The 22,839-nt window shown below is 40.2% G+C and overlaps 1 protein-coding gene across 2 annotated transcripts in view; it reads left to right on the top strand.

Annotated features, from left to right (window-relative positions):
- Window positions 1-825: 825 nt before the first annotated feature.
- ano5b (anoctamin 5b) overlaps window positions 826-22,839 on the top strand; it is a 34,974-nt gene continuing 12,960 nt past the window's right edge. The window contains exons 1-3 of one of the 2 annotated variants that reach the window (XM_086106566.1): window positions 826-1,223; window positions 10,263-10,307; window positions 19,142-19,206. In XM_086106566.1, the coding sequence (XP_085962692.1) occupies window positions 1,148-1,223; window positions 10,263-10,307; window positions 19,142-19,206 (186 nt within the window). In that variant the 5' untranslated portion in view covers window positions 826-1,147. The remainder of the gene's footprint in view (window positions 1,224-10,262; window positions 10,308-19,141; window positions 19,207-22,839) is intronic. The other variant, XM_086106567.1, reaches the window with a different exon arrangement.

Here is a 22,839-nt window from a genome sequence, read left to right as displayed (position 1 = left end):
AACTGCAATAAGGGATCCTAAACAATTTACCCATTCGTAATGGATTTGTATGGCTGTACTATTTTCGTGCATCCTCACTTGACTGCATTGTGACGTTTTTATCTTTTCAACCTCTTCCTGACAGAGTTTCCTTCAGCTTTTAGGAGGGAACTAATGGTGGACAAACTCTTCTCTGTGAGCAGCTTATTTCTCCATGATGTGCGTGAGAAATACAGACACACATTAAAGGTTTTGTGTTCCGGCCTCTGACCTGGACATGAGACGTTTTCTCGCTGAGCATATGGGGTTTCTCCCACATTGCAAAAACATGTATGCATCTAAATAAAATGTAAAATTCCAGTCAAAAGACTTGGAATAGTCCTGAGGTTCCTTCTGAAAATGGATTGATGGAATGGCCCCATATTTTTGCTTCAGACACCCACTGAGGCTTAAATAGGGAGACGAGCGCACATGGTATTTAGAATTGAAGACGCATAATAGATTAAAGGTCAAATGTATTAAAAATACATTAAAGGTCAAAACAAAAAATGTGCGACCACAATTGCACAATGCTAATATTTTATTATTGCGATTTCGAGAAGTCGACTCTTAAAAAAACATTACACTTTGCAAGAACATATCCAGCCAGTAAAAGTGTGTATGCTGGGTGTCGCTGAAATCAGAAAATATGATGCACTACCCGTCTGAGCCACAAGGTATCGTTATTGTACACAAATTACCATCCTGCAGTCAGCACCACGTGGTACCACAAGTATTCCCTTATCGTTTTTTACCATTTTTTGTCGTATTTAACCTGTGCCACAACCACTTTAGAATTCCCACTCCCTCTTGCATGTAGGCTGTTTCACGCTCACGTTCGCTCTCTGTTCTTGCTCACGTTCACGCAGAGGTCCATTGAGCCGATGAAAAGCGTCTTTGCCACTCCCCTTTTATGAGTACCTTCATTACTCAGGCAAGCGTCTGGTAGCAAGCAGGGGATCACTTCCATCGGGCTTCTTTGAAAACGTGTAAAAGATGCTACCGCCGTTCTTTTGCTGACGGTGTGCGTACATGGTGGTGATTTGGTTGATCCGACAGTGCCACAGCGGCATCACCAGTCCGTGCCTCCCCGTCGCAGCCGCTCTGACTGAACACACGTTTGATCGCAATGAGGAAAATAACGGGCAAGGCAAAGGATGAAACTTTGATCGAGCTGCAAAGCGCCGGAGACGTTCACACTGGAGGTAGGCCCATTTGTTCGTGCGTCCGCGTCGTTTCTTCTTTTCTCTTTGGACTTCATTGATTTTTTTTGTCAAGACAGTATGCCCACCCCGTATGAAAGCAATCACTCACTAAATAAGTCAACCGTCGATAAATATACATGAGCCGACTTTATAACGTGGCCGTTTTAAGCAAACGGTAGCTTCATAAACAACAACTCATGTTGTTTTAAACTTCCAAATATTCATTTCTATGCAAACGTGTTTACAGAGTCGTCCACGTGTACTTTGTGCTTTCTCTGAGCAGAGGCTATTCTTGATGATATTATGCAAATACTCGGAAAACATACTGGAGTAGAATTTACACTGGTTCTCTGTTACTATTTTTATTGTTGATTCAGTGTGTGTCATTTCAAAACAAACTCACCTTGGAAGGTGTTTCCATCACTAAAGCACAGATTTAGGTTGGCCATTAGATAATCTAATGTACTTCAAACTTGAGAAAAAGGTTATTTTTTCTCTCCATATTTCACGGGATTTCTTCTTCAGTGACGGTCAGTCATCAGTGTGTTTTAACCAAACTCCAAACCACTTTGAGTGTGGTTTTAAACAATCTCCACCAGAGTCCATTATGGACATTTACTTTACCCAGTGATTTGCTTTCAGATGCTTTGCTTGACGAAAATGAATTGTTTTACCATTATTTCTCCCTGATGGTCCATGGAGAATGACGAGCTTGCACTTCACAAAGTTCTAGGCATTAACAGAGGATTGTGCTGTTTCAGTCATCATTATGTCTCTGCTAAATTAGGATTACCTTCTAAGCATTCACAAATAACACATATTTACCCAAGAGTTCACAATGAGCTGATATGACCACAGAAGAGCAGTAATATGTATTCGAGAATAATTGTTCCTAATTTAAAAACAGTTTTTTAAAAAATAAACCCAAGGTTTCATCATGATTTCTTGAGAATAACACACACTTCAATATTAGAGCTCCCTTTAAAATCTGATTTTCAGATGTACTCATTTATTATATTTCCTCCAAGTTGCTGGTATACATGCTCAAAAAGTGAAGTATTATCTACATAAATAATTTGCTCGTTGGGATTTCTCATTTCCAGACAAGATATGTGCCGGGATGTCACAAAGACGACTCGGCATTGCAAAGGGCAACAAAGGCTTGCTTTGGAAAGTACTTTTCGTCCTCTAGGGAACCAACTTCTGTATAGAACATGACATCGGCTAAATACAATTTTGTTTCTATTTACGGCAGTTGACTTGATCCTCGACCTGAAGTTTGGTGAGCAGCAAAAATGATGTTTGTGTGATGCAGAAGTCAGGGAGTCTGATACTGTAGTCAAACCAAACACAAGTTAAACTTTTGTGTTGCATATAAAGTCCAATGCAGTTTGTGCAGATAGCTGGGAATAGGTGGATGTGTTTTCCTTGGGGGGGGGGGGGTGCTACCATTTGAAAAGGTGAACTTTTCACTGTGTTGCGTTGCCGAAAGTCAATCGGCGTTGAGAATGTACTTACCGTCTTACACTCACATGAACACACGCACGCACACACACACACACACACACACACACACACACACACATGCAATGCGGTGAAATAAACAATCGTGGACAACATCATTGCGGTCTGTGAGCACCAAGAGTTATGTAACATAGCCTGCTTCTAATACTGGCCGGGACCGAGCCACAAAGGTGCAGGCTTGGAGAATTGGGAGCGAGGAGTTTAGCCTATCTGGTGAGTGTATTGACTTGTTTACAGCTGTTGAACTGTGAACCAAGATAGTATTTAGCAGCCAAAGCAGCACAATAACCAGTCACCAGATTAACTAGACATGTTCAATTTTTATTTTTTTTTTTACTGTCAGAGTAGAAGGTGGAGCCTCTCATCTTCTCCACTCGAAGCACCCACACCTCTAGTTTCATGCTCTCATGCTTAGAGTCTTATTTTATTATGTATGTTATTATCGTTTGTGATTATCATGTACTGAGCATGCTTCTCGAGACGATGCGAGGCTGGGTGGATAAACAATGAAGTACCGGTAAATCATGATGTTGGGCAAAAACCTGTTTGGAACATCACAATTGGTCCTAAGTTTCATGGGAGAATTATGCCAAAACCACCACAAATAACATCGTACAGTCAACCCCCGCATACTCGTTTGACACAAGTGGATTCAGAATATATTTGAAGATTTTTTTTCTTTCAATATTTTACATTGTATTTATAAAAAAAACATCATTCTCCCACCTCTATTTTCTTTCTTTCCATATTTTTTGTGGAAAGCATATTAAATTATTTATCATTTTATCGGTGGCTTTCTTGTTCTTGATTGTAAAGTGGCCTTGAATGTTTTGAAAGGCACTTCTAAATAAAATGTATTATTATTATTATAAATGTTTAAACGTTTCTCTGCTTTTTTTTTTGTTAGTTTTCAGAATTATGTGGCTTTATTTAAATTTTTAAATAAATAAATCCCAGCACCTTTCAATGGTCAAACAGCTTTCCCAGGGGTGGCCAACCTTTTTTGACAGCACTTTGTATGCAGCGATGGCTGTTTGAAAGTGCTCTATAAATACAGTTGAGTTGACAGAAGATTGACTTTTGAAGCGACCAACCACCCCCCACCCCCCTTCCTCCCCCTACCCCTCGCGGTGGACTTGGACTTGGGACCAGTCCGCTGGATCCCAGTTGATCACGATCGACGTATTGGGCACCCCTAATTTATATTATATGTTATGTGACAAATCTTCATTTTTTTCCTCTAAACCCATGCATTGGATTGGATTGGATTGGATAAAAGTTTATTGTCAAATGTACTGTATATGTAACATGTAACATGCAGCACAGATTAAATTTCTTCCCTCTCACCATAAAACAAGAGGAGCCGCTGCGGGTGCCCGCGCCGCTATCAAAAGAAAAGTTAACAAAAAAATGACAAAATAATACAAAACAACACATGCGACACAGACAATCGTGCAATCTTAACCACTTTCCAGCATACACGTTGTCGACTGAAGCAGTTATAGATGAAAGAGGATAAGAGGAGTATAAAACTCCCCTTCAAATTTTTGAGTTTTCTTTTTGTGCAACAAAAAAAATGCGTGTTATTGTCGAGAAATTACGGTAGCTCCTCTCTTTTTTTTTTTTGAAGTCAAGATGGCGCCCGAGTAGGCAGCCGTCAGCAAGTGCTCTCATGAGCCTTGCTTTTTTTTGTTGTTTTTGTGTTTGTTTTGTCACTTTGTGTTGTTTACGTCGTGTGGACCTAATGTGGACTTTTTTCAGCATTTTTTGGCCACGACATTCATCAAGGAGGAGACTCTGTGCTTGGTGGTTGCGCCTTCTCGGCAGCACTGTTTTTGACTGGGAGGAATGTCGGCGCCATTTGACTGTCGTTGCTGGACAGTCCGGGGCGCTTGTGTCTTGCGCCTGTAATGGGCAGCATTTTTCATAGCCCCGCTTTGTTCAGCGGAGAGATCGGTGCTGTTGAACGGTCTGCGGCTGGATGGATGTAAGGCTTGAGGAGCCGACGATGAGAAGAAAGGAGCGTTAGCGCGGAGTGCCGATGCGGATTTGGAACTGGGAGTCGCGGCTTGGAGTTTGAAGCGGATTACGTGGGACAGGAGAAGTGAACTCATCTCTTTTCGTCAATGGACGCTACAGCTTCGTGTTTGCTTTCAAAACTTAGCTTGTAGCAGACGTGTGCACATTTTCAGCATGACGTCTCTGACCCACTGGTGAAAGGACACTTTGATCCTCTCCTCTTTCATCTATAACTGCTTCAGACAACAAAGTGTATGCAGAAAAGTGGTGAAGATTGCACGACTGTCTGTGTCCTATGTGTTGTGTTGTGTTATTTTTGTTATTTTGACTTCAAAATGGCGCCGCGAGAGTGGCTGCCTTTCCAGCAGCTCCTATATTTTGTTGTTCTACTTCTTCCTTTCATAACTTTGCTGCTGTGAATTGGGAATTTCTCCATTGCGAGACTAATAAAGATTTTCTTTCTTTCTTTTCTTTCTTTCTTTAAAACGATCCATGTCTTGATTATATCAACCAAAATGCTCTCAAATCCCCATGCGGGCTACTTGATCTTGTATCATCTTGTTGGAAATATTGGGTATAGGTCTCATCATCACTACAAATAGATCGATACATTGTAAAATGTTTTAACAGACCAAAGAAAATGAATACCATGCACAATACAGGACTGTCAAATGAATCATACATGTTATGTTAAATGAAATATGTTATATAAAGTTCAGTATTTGGTTTGTCTCCAAGCAGAGAGATTGGAACAATTGAAGGAGTTTGAGTGCTTTTTGTTTGGTCTTCCAAACCAAGCCCATTATAATCTCGTGATCTCGTTCAATACTGAAGCGTTATTTTTAGTTCTTATGGTTTGACTTCATAATTGGATTTGTTTCATATTGTTAACTACTGTATCGTTACTAGCACTGGGAACAAATAACAGTCTGGCGCATGCTAAATTTGCTGCTTGAACTGCAATAAATAGAGACCTGAACTTGTTCCCAACACTAAATTGCATTTATCGATGAGCGCCTAATAAAGAGTTGTCAGTTTACTTTGGGTCTGTTGTGGGTTGATAGACTGCACTTGTTGCGCAGTGGATTTGTTGAGGCGCTTATCAGAGCAGGCCTTCAGCCGCATGTGAAAGGGGAGGAAGACGTCTGTCTTCGCTTTCCTCCGGCTCTGTTTTGACAATTGTACCTTGTTCACAGCTGCCCAAACATGGATTTATAGACATGACTGACGGACTAATGTCGTACAGTAATACCTTAAATGTTGAACACAATCCATTTGGTGATGCTAACTTGGAATCTGCTAAAAGAGATCCTGACTGGAATCAACTTGTTGCTGAGGAAATAATACAGATTTACTTCATCTCTTCGATAAAACCTCTATTTGCTACTTACACAATGTTTTATTGTTTTTGGTCATGTTGTCGTGTGTTCTTTTTCCCCCACACCGGTACCATTCTGTGTGGTTTGTGATATCTGGGTTTTTGTGTGAGACCAATTTAGTCGAAATGTGAATTGTTTTCCTGAATGGATGTTCGACAGGTTGCATTCTACAAGCAATGCTAACCATGAAGTCTGCTCATCAGCAAATTTACATACGATTGCAAAATAAATCGAATAGCATTGTTTTTAACCAGTGTGTTGAATTTAGAAGATAACATCCAGCCATCCATTATTTGAAGCATGTATCCTCACAATTTAAAATGTGAAAGAAAACAAATATATGTTTCTGTACATATTAGTTGAGAACATACACCCGAACTGTCATGACCCTAAAATGTTGATATATGGTTCATTGGTTTACCTGTTAATATGTCACTGTGTTCATTTTAAGAGTGAACTCCTTTTAATGTAATTACAATGAAGGTGAATAGTTTTTTTCCCGGATTGCACGGTGCCCCCTGAAGGCGGCGGTGGCACCCGTAGCATTTGCTTGTATTACTTTCTGGGCGAGCCGACACTGTCTATCGGCCTAACCAGCCTCTTCAATGAAAAACCCAGCCTCTCTTTGGAATTGCTGTCCTTTAATCATGATACGTGAACTCGTCTTAGCTTCATTTTTCAATGCTTCATAGCCATTATTGATTTTTTTTTTCTCGCATGTGTGCTTCCTTCAAAGCTGATCTCACTCCCCTATCTGCATCCAGATGAAGTCATCTCCCAGTTGGAGTAGAAACAGAGCCAAAGAGTTGCCATGGCAACTGACCCTGTAATTGTATTACCCTCGTGATGGAGGCATGATACTTAATCATACATAAAAAGCCATCTCTTTATTCTCAGTCCCGCATTCTGCAGAGTATTGTTTTGTGTTTCGATCAAAATATTTCATTTTTGAAATAACCCGCTCGTAACTAGTGCTGGGCGATATGGGAAAACTCTTCCATCACACTGAAGGCCATTTTATATTAGAGTAATGATATACAACAATATATTTTCAAATACACACGATTGCTTTGTTCAAATTGTAGGTCGTGATGCCCTATTCAGATTTTTTTGTTGAATCCAATCTTTTTATATCCTTGTTCACATTACAAAAGCAAATGCAACTTCTAGTGTGAACCCAACGTGTCTGTGAATCGACATGCATGCGTACAAAGCATGACATCGAGTGATGTGCACAAAAAAAAAAAATGATGTTACGTTGCGCAATGTTTAGTGAAGTGAATTTGGTGCTGCATGTACGGGTTCATTTTACCATCTCATATAGTGGCAATGCCGGAGGAGATAGAAATATTTAGGATATTGGAGACTTTGCTTCTCGATCTCATTTAACGTAGATGTCTACAAATGATGACGTAACATCATTGCCGTGCATAATAAATGAACCGTGTACGTGGATGAATAACTACTATCACCGCAAATGTCTATGTTTCGTGTTTCAAGTGGGATTACATTACCGTATTTTCCAGACTAAAAGTCGCACCTAAAAGACTTCCATTTTCTTAAAAGCTCACAGCGTGCCTTAAAATCCGATGCGCCTTCTGTATGGTTATTACGGTAATATGTCGACCCCCCAAAATGGCTCCTTGCTCGAGACATGCTTACAACGCAGAGTTCAAACTTAAGGCGATCGGGTTACGCAATTGAACACGGAAATAGACTAGCGGTAAGAGAGTTCAATGTTAACGAGTCAATGTTATAACTTGCTGTTGGTTAAGTGAACTGTGTCGCTGCTTTATTAAATAAGTTTTACTAACATTTGATCGTTCTGTAGCAACGCCACTCAACAGCTAAGCTATCTTAGCTGTTGTCGTTTGTTCAAAGCTTCTTTGATCTGAGACGTGGGTTGCCTCGTGTGTATGTGCTCGCGCTCATGAGCGCGTACAGCAGAGAGCAGCGGACTATGGACTGCTGAGGCGCGCTTCACTCGAGTGGCATTGCTACGGTTCTGTTTGTATTTCCTTGCGCGTAGCTCCATCTAGTGAATGCATTGTAGATTGCGTCTTATAGTGCGGTGCGTCCAATATATGAAAACATTTACAGACTAGGCCATTCATTGAAGGTGCACCTCATAATCCAGTGTGCCTTTTAGTGTGGAAAATACGACCATGGGGCACATTTAAAAAAATCTTACATTTTCTCCGAAATGGACAAGGACCGAATTTCAAAATCTGTGCTCGTTGCTGTCTGACTTCGATGAGCGCTCCATGTGACTGTCTGATGATATGTGGACATGCTGCTTATATAGAGGTCTTTGATGTTCTTATTCCACGCAGTTTGCTGCAGATGACAAATGATGGAAGAAACGGTAGCAGAAAAGTGACACGATAGAATATTCATCGTACTCGTGATACACTGGGGTACACTGTGTATCTACATACCGGCCCTAACTCTGGTGTATACCTTTAAGCCTGCAAATAATACTAAATGGATAACTCGGTTACCTTTGTGGAAAAGCAGCATGATTGGGTGAAGACTTCCTAATGTGATTATAATGGAACCTAATCTGCATCTGCCAGCGTTCCGTGGAAACAGCTGTAGACCTCACACACATCACGTCTTCAACCACGATCGACATGCTATTTCAACGCTTGTAGGTTGTGTCTCGCAAAGATAAGACTGTGTCCTCTCTAAGTCGAACATGACTTCTTGGGGATTCATGCCCTTGTCAATGAAGCCTCTGTGATTATTATACTTGATTCTGATGAAAATGTTTTGTGGGTACTTTGGTTGCACTTTCTGCTTTCCCCTCTTGTTATTTAGCTGTACATTGAAAATGGTGTGTTTGAGTTAACTTTCTGAATTGAGGCTTCATTGAAATGGTTCCATGAAAACTCATGTTTAAACAGCTATTTTTCTTAAGAAAGAGCTTTGTACTTTCGTTTTTCACTTTTCACAGTTTTCCCGTTTGGCTCATTCATTGCTCAATCACACATACTTAAGACAGATCCATTTAAACCTCCGTACAAATCTTACTAATGTCACATGTGCTACAACGCAACACGCGAATTTCTTGCATATCTGTCATTACCTCTGACTTAGAGGAAGTTAAATCTGTTCCAAATCAGTATTACTTCCCCTCTTTTTCTGTTACAAAATGCCAAGCTGGGGTTATTCAAGTGTGAGGAATAACAACTGTCTAAATATAAAAAAATGAAATTCAGCAGTTGAAAAGGAGCTACGCATGAACTGTCATTGGTGCCTACACTGTATAAATGACAGACTCCCACGCAGCCTGCCTAAAACAAGGCAACGTTTATTATTCAGCTCAATGAAAAAACAAATGCCACACAAAAATTGAGAACCATCATTTTGTAACATGTTGTGAGTTGCAAGTTGTTATGAAAGTTAGAAATATTAAAATGTAACTTCAAAGGTTGCCTGTAAATTAAATGAATTTACAGCAATTGGAAGTGGAACAGCAGGACGGCCCGGTGATCAACCTCACAGTGTAGAGGTGCAGGGTTTGATTCCTTGTGGAGTTTGCATGTTTCCCCGTGCCTCTGTGGGTTTTCGTCGGGTACTCCGGTTTCTTCCCACATATTAAAAACATGCCTGGCACGTTATCGGAATACTCTAAATTGCCTATAGATATAAGTGTGAGCGCAGATGGTTCTTTGTCTATGTGTGCCCTGCGATGGCCTGGCAACCAGTTCCGGGTGTCCTCCGCCTACTGCTCGAAGACAGCTGGGATAGGCTCCAGCATGCCCCGTGACCCTTATGAGGATAAGCGGATCAGAAAATGGATGGATCGGTGGGTGGATGGATGGATGGATGGAAGTGGACCAGCATCATGGAATGGATTGTGTTATAGTCAGGAGATTGAGTCTTGGTCTGTCTCCTTTTCAGGTTGAATTATGTAGGTTTTTCACTACAGTCCTGATCCAATTCCTGTAGGCGATAAAACAATTCAACTGTTTTTCTTCTTTTAATTATCCAAGCTTACCTGAGGCACTATTACAAGTGAGAACCTGGTCAGATGTCCACCAGCAGTTAAAAGGTTTTACTTTTTACTGACAGCATAAGACGAGTTTCTAATGCTTATATCTGCTCTCTTAAGATGGTCCTGCCGTGCTGACCGCATTCAGGATCAACTTGCACACAGGTACGGGCAGATCTGAGGCTTGATGTGATGCCTGTCTGTCCGTCCTTTCATTACTTTCCTCCTCTTGTCTCATTTCATATACTTGTTCCCATGACGCCAAGCTGTGCTCATTAGGTTAGCTTAACTATGCTTCGGTTTGGCTGTTATTTCTGCACTGGTCTGTGTGCTAATGACACCCAGAAGTGTTTTTGCCTGTTTGCTGTTTCAGCCTCCATGTTGGCCCTGAACTGCAGGTTGAACAGTATGATGTGTTCATGGCTCAAGTGTCTCATCTGCACTGACGCATGTACACGTGTCAAAGTCGGGCATGCTAACATGAGTAATGAGGCCATACACGTTTTTCATCCATCAGAGAATTTGTTTGTGTTTACGCTAACAAATGTGGTCATGCTACTTTGAACGTTCTCTCCTCCATTCACAGCGTTTGTTAACAAGCTGACCATGGTAAATTCATTTATTCCACACTGAAAACAATGGGAATGTATGAAAATATACCCTAATAACACCATTCTGTAATTATACCATGCTGTCTCATAGGGCGCAATGGCTATCATTTAAATTGTGCAACAAAAGTGCAAATACTGCACTAACACTGTTTTCAGTGTCATTTACACTAATTCTGGTGATGTCTTTTGGGTGGACCTTCTATTAGACAACTGAAGTCAAAGATGCTTGGTCACTGTGGTAATGGTGCTTTGTAAATTGGATTATAAAATCAAGCTGCAATTTTAAGGAAATTATCACTTTCTGTTCTTGTAATCCTGACTGGCTTTTTAAAACCGCAGCTACTACAATTACATGTAAATATGAATTATTCAGCGTACAAGAGATGTAAAAGTCACATACAGCTATGTATATAGATGCTCACCCCAGTGTTCCATTTCCCCTGCAGAAAACCATTAGTCTTGTTATGTAGGCAGCAAGATTTTGAAGCTGTAATTAATATTCGTTTCCATGCTTTGCTAGAACAGAAACCGCTGAAGCAGTGGGGTTTTGACTTCCCAATGGTGCAGAATCTAGTACAAGTATTGGATTTCCTGGCCAGAGTCAACCAGCTCTCAAATGAAATTTTAATCAGGTTATGGGGTTTTTTTTTGTTCTCATTGTTCAGGTAAAATGCTTGAAAGAGAGAATGCGCAATCTTTCCTTCTTTGCCACCATGCATGATTACTAAAAATGCATGTGGGCACGCGAGTTATTGGCCTGTATATCTTCTCTCAGAAGCATCACTTGAGACATGCTGTCTCAGGCCTGTGGTCAGATATTGCTGCTTCTGATGAGCAGCGTTTCTAGACCCTTTAAACAAAGCGCTCTGATGTACATTTTAGCAACAGTGGTGAATTAGTGTAAATTACTATTCCTTGCTGAGATAATAATAATAGTCATAAAAAATGACCTTCAGTTCAGTTGGATGGTTTGGTTTTCATGATGTGAAAGTGTCTTTCTTTCCTAATATGTGTGATAGGAGTCTTAGGATGTTATTTGGTTCATCACAGGAGCACCTTGAAGACATTTCACTAATTGTAATGCAGTGTTATGCTGCTTTGCCTTGAAAATAAGACATGGGGTACTCAGTTCTCCAAGTGTTTACATTTGAACACCATCCAGAAGAAACCTAAGGCTTGCTGGACTTTTTTTTTTTTTTTTAACAGCAGCAAGGTGGTTAGTAGCAGCAATATTTTTGTATTCAAGTATCCTACTGAACATTCTATCGAATTATCAAATATTCAGATAAAAAATATTTGTGCTTGATTAAAGACCAATTATGAATGCATGAAAAAAAATAAAACTATTTACTCAATAACAAACATGCAATTTTGTGTGTTTTTTAAAATAAGCTCCAGTTTTTAGTTCTCAAATGCATAGCAGCAAGCTATTTTCTTGTCTAGATATATTTCCAAAATGCTAATTCTAACTCTTAAATTGAATTTCAAACTGGCTTCTGTCGAGCCTTGCATTGTATGCAGCAAAAATAATAAATGCATATAATTTACTAGTCTCTATACAATTAGCGGTTGAGACTGAGCTAAATTAATTATCAGCAGTCAAGATAAATTCTGAATATTATAAAATGAGAATACATCAGGAATGCCCAACTGTTTTTTGACCCGTTACTGCATGTGCATGGAGACACATGCACGCGTGCACACATACAGAGACCCGGAAATGAACAAAATAGAAAAATTAACTAGATACAAGACAATACTGAATTAAAAAAAAAAAGAAATCACCGCCTATCGCAGTGTGGAGGCAGAGATGCACTTTTGTCGCGTGTAAAGTGCAGAAACATCACCATCGTAGCTCGAGGTACTGTTTTAAAATGCTGCTCGTGGCGCTCCAGATTTCCATTTTTTGACAATGCTGTTGGTGCATTGCAGATCAAACAGACTTGAAATGAGAATGTCTGATCTCTTGCCTCAATTGCAGACTGCCAACCGCTCACAACTTCCTGTGATGCAGGTCATGAGCCACCATAGGTTAAAGATGACCGATTTTTTTATTTTAGTTTTTTAAATACTTTTTGTGGACCTGAAACTGATAGGATGCCCCTGGTGCCACATTGTAGTTGCGGTTTGCCTTGGAGGGCCGTTATGAATTTTGGGAAACCATCTAAATGTTTAAATCACCTCCACATATTACATACACAGCGCACAACAAATTGATGGATAACTAGTTTTAAAATCAGAAGTCAAGAATAATGACTGTTATTGTGGATTACATATGACATTTGTCTTACTGTTTATTGTGCATGTTAAATTGCTCCATGTACAGCACTTTGTATGCAGCGATGGCTGTTTGAAAGTGCTCTATAAATACAGTTGACTTGACTTGACAATTTGAAATTTTGGTTCAAACTTTAACAAGCATCATGGAACTTAACATGCTTAATTTGCTTTTGCGGGCAACAAACAATGATGTGGCGGGCCAGATCTGGCCTTGGGCCTTGACTTTGACACCTGTGGTGAACACAAACACAAAAATATATCACATTAATTGCACACAATTCCATATTCCCCTCCAATCCCTGCGGATGACTTGGGACCAGTAATTGGGACTAACGGTTGACAACGATCAAACTGGTTAGGCACTGCTGCCCTATATTTAGATGCAAATGTGTACAAAAACAGAAAGAATAGGCTGCAGCATTTTATGATACAGCTATACGTATCTGAGTACGAGTAAAAGAAATAATACTACATGAAATGCTGTTTGTGAGCTGTTTAGAGCAGTCTGGTGGCCGCAGGAAGCTGCAGTCCGTCACACATTTGAGGTGAACGAGTCTGTCACTTAATAAACTATCGATTGATTTTTTTTGGTGTCCTGCATTGGGTGTGAGTTAATTGTCCATCAAAGATGATAGATTTATTTCCATTTTCCTTTCCTCCACCACCTGCCATGTATCAATGGAAAACCCCAGGACACAACTGGCCTTCCTTACCAGCCTGCCCAGTTTCCTCTGTCAGCAGCTGAAATGCTGCTGCGGCAACAGCCTGAAAAATGACTGATACGGCTATTGAGTCATAGAATGTAGGAGGGCCCTCTGAGAATGTAGAGTCTGTTGTGGCCTCTTATCTGCACACATGAGTGTTTATGGGCCAGTCTCGTTTACTCTTAAGTAACTTGTAGGAGGCCACTCTCTTTATGACCTTTCACTGGATGTTCACCCACATCGAGATAAATTTTCTGCCCCCGTGGGGGAAGGTGGTTCCATTGACACCAGTTCGCAAAGTTCAGAGTCAGTACTCCTCATTCCCTGTGTCAACATCATCCTTGATGAGGCTGATGATGGCATGAGAGAATTTCTGTAGATGACAGTGTTTGGAGGTGTACATTAACTTAGGCCTTGATTATCTCAGAGCTCATGCCACCTAGACCTGCTGCCTTCTTTTCTTTAAATGTAAGTTAAGCTTTTCTCAAATGGGAGCTCGTAAACCTTAATTAATATACAGTAAGCTGTGTCTCTGAAACCTATTTTCTTGAACAGTGGTTGGTAGGCCTGTCACACAAATGCATTTTTTTGGACAATATATTTTCCTAGAAATTACCGTATTTTCCGCACTATAAGGCGCACTGAAAAGTCTTTCAATGAAACTACGAAGATTGAAAATAATGCATCAAAACAGAAAATCAAGCCAAGAAATCACAAAATAAATTCTATAGCCCACTACAGAATTTATTTTGTGATTTCCTCGTTTGTGAATACAGTACACAACAAAGGAATAAATAGCAAACACATCTGAGACAGTCCAGTCGCCTCCAATTTACTGACATTTGATCGTTCTGTTACAGCTACGCACAAGGAACTGCCAAAATAAATTCTGTCGCGGGGCTACAGAATTTATTTTTGATTTTCTGTTTTGAAGCATTACAGTATTTTCAATTTTCATAGTTTCATTGAAGTAATCGTTAATTTACGTTTTTTGGAGGCGGTCATGAACGCCTCTCGAGTCTAATGGAAGAAGAGAAGGCACAGAGACGGACAAAGACGTACCTGTAGCTCCATCTAGTGGATGCATTGTAGATAGTGCCTTATAGTCCAGTGCGTGCAATATGTGAATAAAATGACAAAATAGGCCATTCATTGAAGGTGCGCCTCATAAGCCAGTGCAGCTTTTAGTGCGGAAAATACGGTTACATGATGAACTATTTATATATCTTATTTTTTTAATGTCACTGTATTAGTGACTTTAGAGCAAAAATTATTAAACCACACTCTCAGCACTATTGAACATTTGAAATTTTGAACAATAAAATATATTAGGTAAAAAGTATAATTGAAAATGACTCGGGCTCTGTTAAAAAAAATTGCTTTTCAACAAATATGAAAACATTTGCAACCGCATACTATCTTAAGTGTCAGAGTATAATAAGATGTGTTTAATCTCCTTCAGAATGTCTTCTTTCACCTGGCTGTTGAAGTCTCGAATGGCTGTTTGGGAAATTCACATTTGCCCAGTCTATGAAAACATAAGCTCGAAGACTTTTGTGGCTCATGGTGACAGGAGCTTATGAAATTGGAACAAGATAAATTCCAGTTTAGGGGGGAAACAGATACCTTCTGTGGTGAGATATGAAACAGATTTTCTAAACATAATTGAATCTGTGTGCAGTACTTCATCATTGAATATGATGACAGTATAATAATTTATATTGTGCCTTGCATGAAACCTAAGGACACATAATTTGTATGTTTAATAGGCTCTGTATCGTAATGATTAGTTGAACTGTCAAGTGGTCTAGCAGCTACGTTCTTGGTTAATTAGGCTAATAAAGAAGTAGAATATTGCAAACAAAATTAATTGATCCAATGAGGAAGAAATAGAAATCTAATGAAAATTGTCAATGTGTAGCACAAAACAAAAATTCATACATTTGCCAGACATGTTTTTGAACATCTGACCCCCTTAGTAGACCCGTACGGTTGGCACAATACCGGGCGCAACTTCATTTTTGTGCCAAGGCAAAATCTTGTCTAGTGTGTTTGGGCACGTTACGCCCATTTGGGCGTTTCGGCACACAGAGTTGCATCGCTCCTGAGTCATCGTACAATTTGGTGACAGAAAGTAGTCTGCGCTTAACAGATAACCGAGTGCTTTGTCCTTTTCGTGCCAGGGTAATGGACTAATACAGTGTGAATGAGGTAGATGTGTGATGCCTCACTTGGCATTTTACGCCTCGCCCGCAGCGCATCTGCAAATTTGCGCACAAAAAAATTGACTCCATTTTAGACTTCTCAAAAGGTTTATTTTGCAGCACAGGTGGTCTGACATGATTTTGGTGTATTTAATTGAGGCGCAGGATGACAGATTTGGCTCTCCGCGGATGTGTGCAGTTCACGTCACCAAATTCATTTCATAAATATGACACCAACCTGGTACATTCCTTCATAATTATTCTAGAAATCAATTCATTGAAGGAATTATAATCATTATCATCATAAAAATATTTTCACACAAGCTAAAATAACAATCTCATTTTGTTACTTTAAAAATAATATTATTTCCTGATTGACAGATCAGTGATTCTATTTGTGCTTCTGTGACGTCAAACTCTCAGAGTGCCCGGATTGTAACGCAAAATGAGGGACGCCAACAATTGGCCGAGACTCGGCATCCCACTACGGCGCACAGCGGTACAACTGCCCCATTACAACCAAAAAAGAAAGAAAGAAAACTCCACCCATGCTCACACCTCGACTGCGCTTTGCGCTACACGTGCGGTGAGCTAAAAAATATGGCCCTTAGTCTTGCCTTGCCTCGGGCTCACATGAACACCAATGTTGGCATTGCTCACTGAAACTAAGCAAGATGTTTTTATGTTCAGCTAACCATTTTGAAGTAATGCGGGATTTTGACAAGCTTTTCACTGTTCCCTCCACCTGAGGATTTCAATATTGTCTAAGATAAAATTAGGTGACTTGGCCTTGATTAAGTTGTATTTTCATTTCTATGAACTGTTCATGAACATAAATATTTACATCGGAATTGACTCTCCTCTTCTCTATAGTTAGCCCCTCTGTGGAAGTAGCTATGACACACTGCTGGGTCTTTGCTCCTATTTGCTCAACCCAGATAACTGTCTGTGTACATGTCACATGAGCTCTAAAAAGGAAAGGAAAAAAAAATAACTCAGCCAAAAATTCAACTTCAGCTGCAGAGCTGCCACTTCTTCCCACGATGTGAGTGGTGTGCTGTTGTTTGTCCTCAGGGATTCTTCTGCTCTTTATCAATGACACATTTATATCCCTCTATCGTAAGTGTCCTCATCGAGCTTACACATGAAGACCCTTTTCGATTGGCCTCCCAATGCTGTCTGGCATCTTGATGTCCAATCAGACACGGCTGCCTTAAGAAAGCAGAGTACTGTCCTTTGTGGGCTGAATTCACGTGGGTCTGTCTGGCACTGCAGAGATGCATACGCTAAGCCCCACCCCCTCGCTTTCTTCATGCACGTTCCAACCTCCACCACAGGAAATGCTACGTTCCCACCATTCGAGAATAAAAGCGAGGCAGCAGCAAGCAGTGTCTGCCACGCTGCCCTGCTGGAATGCAATGTGTCATTGTAGTACAGACAGACAGGAGCATGTGAGTTGCACTGATTTCAGCTCTACCACATCTTCTGTTCATGAAAATGACCGAGCGCTACTCTGACTCTCTATTACCAGAATAAAAACAAAAATGTCCTTATTTGGTTGGCAGAAAGGCACGTGCAGCCATATTAACCAGGCAGTCATTCCGAAAGCAGATTTCACCTCAGTTGAGAGCAGCTGTTGCTTTAAATAGAGTCACAGTCACAGAGCGCATACCTCCAAGTCTAAGTACTGTATATGCAATTAAAATTGAATCAAATATAAGATTGATCTGTTCAGATTTTGAACCCATTTTCCCCTTAAGCAATACTTACAGTGAACCCCTGCTTGTCATGTACAATAAGACACGTGAAACATGCAGGACAGCAGCCCCGGAGGACCAAAGCCAGGCATGCCCGAATAAAAACAACTCAAATCAAACTCACGGCACCATGAGGGTGACCGTAGTAGGTTGCGATTGCCGCTTTTCAACTCATCGGCATGCGGAAATGCTCCTGCAATGTGAAATAAAGCCCCCTGGCGCTCAATTCAGTTTTTCACCAATGAATATGATATAATATCAATGTTTGTCCGTCTGCATTTCTGGGATGGACACATTACGGCCTTTGGGCCTAGGTGAGACTGTGATGGTTGTTCGTCTCTGTGTGCCCTGAGATTGGCTGGCACCCGGTTCAGGGTGTCCCCCGCCTACTGCCCGAAGATGGCTCGGATAGCCCCTCGCCCCCGCGTGACCCTTGTGAGGATAAGCGGATCGTAAGATTTTATTTAGATTGTTTCAGTCTGTATTGTTTTATTGTTTCTAAATTATGTAATGTTGAATTGTTTTACGTTCAGTTTGTATTTATACACAGCACTTTCAGCTGTCATTGTTCTTAAAGTGCACTCTAGATAAAATTGAGTTGAGATGAACAGCGTTTCAATGACAATAATGTTTAGACTATATGAGCACTGTGTTGGCAGCCTGGTGTAACATGTGGTTTGTACATCTGTCACACAGACATTTGGAGTTGCAATCTTGGAACGAGAATTTATGTGTGTGCTTGCATTTTTTCTGTCCGTACTTCTGTCCGGTTACTTCCTCCCACATTCTGAAAACGTGCACCGATGGTTGATTCATTGTCTTGAATAAATAATTAGTCATGGAAGTGCATAAACATCATTTCTTTGCATCATAGTATCAAATTGAATTGAATCGAACAGGGTTGTGTTGGATCAAACTGTGCTGTATCACGCTGCATTGCGCTTAGGAGGTGAATCGGGTGGTCTCACATTGCCAATTGCTGCTAAAGTAACTTTAATGTATCGAATCATTGGTAGTTTATCAAGATTTATATCTTCACAGCCACAGACCAGCGATGCACAGCCCTTAACTCATTCACTCCCAAAGACGTTTTTAAACGTCTTTTCAGACTTGGTCCAGAATTGGCTGGTACTGAATGAGTTAAGGACATAATTAATACATTTTGCAATTAAAGATTGAATAGAAATAAAGTTATTCTTTGTTCTTAGTGACTCCATATATTTTGCTCGGTTTCCATTGAGTGAACCCCTGGTCAGTTTGCTGTTCTTGTTGGTGTTTCGTATGTAGTGGATGAATGAAAACGACAGATCCAACACTTTTAGTTTCATTATGTTGCCATTGACAAAGCCAAAGTTTTGACCGAGAGGCCATGAGGAGAGTCATGAAATACACACTTTTGGCTTTAGTTACATACAGACTAAAATGTATCAATTTGTCTTGTAGATGAAAATGGTGGAAATGATGTGAATTCACTGTCTGAGAGAACAACCCTGCCGGGACACACTGAGGTAAGATGGATTAAATTGACATCATCATTTCCTTTCAACAGTGTGGCAAGAAAATGATTTTCCTTGTTGTGTGAATTCAGTGAGAAAGTGTTCATTGACATTTTTTGTTCAATAAATCGAATCATCCAACTGAGAAGTCATCATCATATAATAGGGACTGTTTTTTGTTTTTTTTTTCTCAAAGACGATACAGACAAAGCAGTGATGGGGAAAGTATGTTGTTGAGCTATCATGGCAGCACCTGAGCACTGAGTCCCTACTGGGCATATGTTTACAAAATCTGTTGTGCACCTTTGAGGGTAAGGCAAGGCAGCTTTATTATAAAGCGCATTTCATACACAGGGCGGCCCGGTGGACCATTTGTTAGCGGGTTGGCCTCACAGTGCAGAGGCGCAGGGTTTGATTCCAGCTCCAGCCTTCCTGCGTGGAGTTTGCATGGTCTCCCTGAGCCTGCATGTTTTTTTTTCCGGGTACTCCGGTTTCCCCACCCCCACATTCCAAAAACAAGCGTGGCAGGTTAAAAAAATTGTCTTGCGATTCTATTGAAATGTATGTTTTGTAGATAAATGCAGAAATGATCTGAGAAAATTGGCATTGATTTCATGTCATTTTCAGGAAAAATATTCTGTCGGGATATGTATTTTCAACAGATTCCACATGAGCTATATTAGGGAATAAAATTGTGTCCAGCACTACTAGGGCCATTGTTGTAATCCAAATTTAGGTCATCATACAACATGTAAATTACTTGAATACTTCTTATTCAAAATATGAGTATTGTTTGTCATCTTTATGGTAATGTATGTTTGTTATGGGTGGGATACAAGTGTCCCTGAAAACATGGAAAAGTGCTTGACAAAATATTCTGAAGGTTCCTGAGAGGTACTCGTTGGCGTTGGCATCTCTGAATCCTAATCCAGGAGTGTAAAACATACGGCCCGTGGGCCGGAACCGGCCCGCAGGATAATTTAAAAGTGAAAAAATGCATGAAGGACACGGAATGAATATTTTAATATGGTGCAATACATGGAATATCCGCTAGGGGGACAGACTGTTTTGCTCAGAGGAAAAGACAACATTGTTTTGATCAGAGAAGAAGACTACAGCAGCCTCAGTCTGTCACTGAGACAGACCCAACACAGCAGACACTATCAAGGACATGTGAATACTTTATTCTTTACACATATTATAGCACTCTCATTAGTTTGTAAGGTGTAAAATTCCTTTCTTTATAAATCTCGTTTAATCTTAAAAATGCATTACTATATTTTTCAATATCAATTACTTGTTAAAGTTTTGTGCCTTTGTACAGTCAGTGGGATCAGTTGCAATGCATATATGTGAATTATAAAACTAAATTGCACATCTGTCTAAGGAAATCTAAGGTGCTTCATGAAATGTTTTGTAAAATATCTGTTCATTAAATTTCAACATTTTCCTAATGTTCTTGTGCTTCTTTAGACCAAAACAAAGGAAAGACATTATTTTGGTTATTTATAGCAGAGTATGGTATAATTTTCATGGTCCGGCCCACTTGACATCTACCGAGGCCGTATGTGGCCCACAATGTGAAATGAGTTTGACACCCCTGTCCTAATCTCATGTTGGGCTTTCAATGAAGAAAACTGAAGAAAATGGAATTGGAGCTTTTTAGTTGTCAATATCACTTGTGTACAAACTTGTGCAGATGTCACTAAAATGGAGCAAGTCAAACTGCTCGCACGCAAAAGATTTCTTTTGTTTACTTTTCACGAGTTGTCCTATTTTCCAGCGCTTGAGAATGTATTTAAAACAAGTTGATCCATTTTATTCGTGTTTTAGTTCAGTATGACACTCGACCATATACAATACCATTGAGTTATATTTCATTTTTATTATAAATATGAACTAAATTACAATTCAAGTACAGTATATATCATGATGTGGCCTACCTTAACTTCCAACATAGTCCCTACCCCCTGTGTGGCAGTCATCAAAGGTATTTTGACCCGATGACATAATTTGTCATGTTTTTTTTGGGGGGGGGGGGGGGGCGCAATTGTTCTGCTTTAACTTGTGCTATTATGCTGGAGATTTACACAGAATAGCCGTAATGTCACAACAAGGGATTTTCCATGTTTCAGCAGACTGTCAGTGTACTTTAGCAGCATATGTTTGATGGCCTTTTAGTGACTCGTCGCACTCATTGCTGAATCACAAGACCTCATTTATTCAAAGGGTTCTTGTCATTCTCTAACAAGAGGGCACACAGAAACTATTGATACTCTGGCAAGAACTAGCTGAGATTCATCTTCACTGAAAGGCTTATTTGACTTCAGCCCTCTAATGGAACGTTTCATCAGTACTACTTGGTCAACGGTTTTGATGCGCAAGCACTATATCACATTAACTTCCACTTGTAGCTTAATATCGCTCATACACGATGGCGTGTAAGTGTATGTGGTGCTCTGATAAACAAGCTGGCTGTGTTTTTTTGTTTTTTTAACCTAACACTTGCTCTTCCAGTCAAGATATTGACTCCATATATGGACATTTACTTGTGCTTTTTCATTCCCTCCAATCATGTTGGAGCATATGTTTGGTATAAATAATATGTTGAGCGCTGCACCCTCTATAGTTAGGACTCTTTCATGTGGTTGTTTTACAACATGAAATGTTTGGTTTGGTGAGCAGAAAGTTTTGCACTTATGCAAATGATCATTTAAAAAAAAACAAAAAAACAATACAACATGACATGAAAATTGTAAAATGCACTGTGCTATCTAAATGACATGGAAGTTCTTACTTAAAGTAACAACACATTGTTATTTTCGTGTCCAGTGTAAGTCTAGCGCAAAGTCAGGTCTAACTGTGTGCATGGGTGGAGTTTTCTTTCTTTTGGTGTATTTGTAGATGCGTGCTGGCAGAAATGGAATTCCCGGCTACCCGAAATGGGTCCTTTCTTTCCTTTGAAACTTCAGCGCACGAGAGGCGAAGAATAACGGACTCACTCAGTTTTTGCAGCAGATAGGTGCACACAAAGTACGTTTATAAGCAAATGCAAGGTGTTGTCCTCATGCAGATGATGTAAAGTTGGCCGCAGTGAAGTGAACACTCGGCGACTGCCTTTCACCAGCAATAGTGTATCTGCATGACAAACCTTCTTCCCTACTCCTACCATCACACACGCACACACACACACAGTAGTAGTTGTGCCGCAGTTAGCGATGGGGCGCTTTTATAAATAAATGAAAATGATGGTCATAATTATGAATTGATTTCCTTGCTGGCTTGCTGGCTTGCACTTCAGGGTGTACCTCGCCTATTGCCCAAAGACAGCTGGGATAGGCTCCAGCACGCCCCACGACCCATTTGAGCAAAAGCGGATCAGAAAATGGATAGATGGATGGATGACTTGATTTCTACAATTATTCAGAGTATTTGATGCACGCTGTTGTCATATTATGTGACATCCATCACCCATACTGTATCAACGGAGTGGAGAATGTGAAATCCACCTAAATCCTGTTATACATCATGCGCCATAACTTAGACCTGCTTTTAGCTGTTTTATGGTCTTTTCTACTTTCTGTGACCAAATTGTCCAGTGCGCCGGGTGCATGTTATTGAAGTAGGTCTGCCATAACACCTAGC

The sequence above is a fragment of the Hippocampus guttulatus genome, chromosome 3 (assembly GCF_054856545.1).
Source record: "Hippocampus guttulatus isolate MCC_2025c chromosome 3, RoL_Hgut_1.0, whole genome shotgun sequence".
NCBI classification, from domain to species: domain Eukaryota; kingdom Metazoa; phylum Chordata; class Actinopteri; order Syngnathiformes; family Syngnathidae; genus Hippocampus; species Hippocampus guttulatus.
This window is presented reverse-complemented; position numbering and strand designations above follow the sequence as displayed.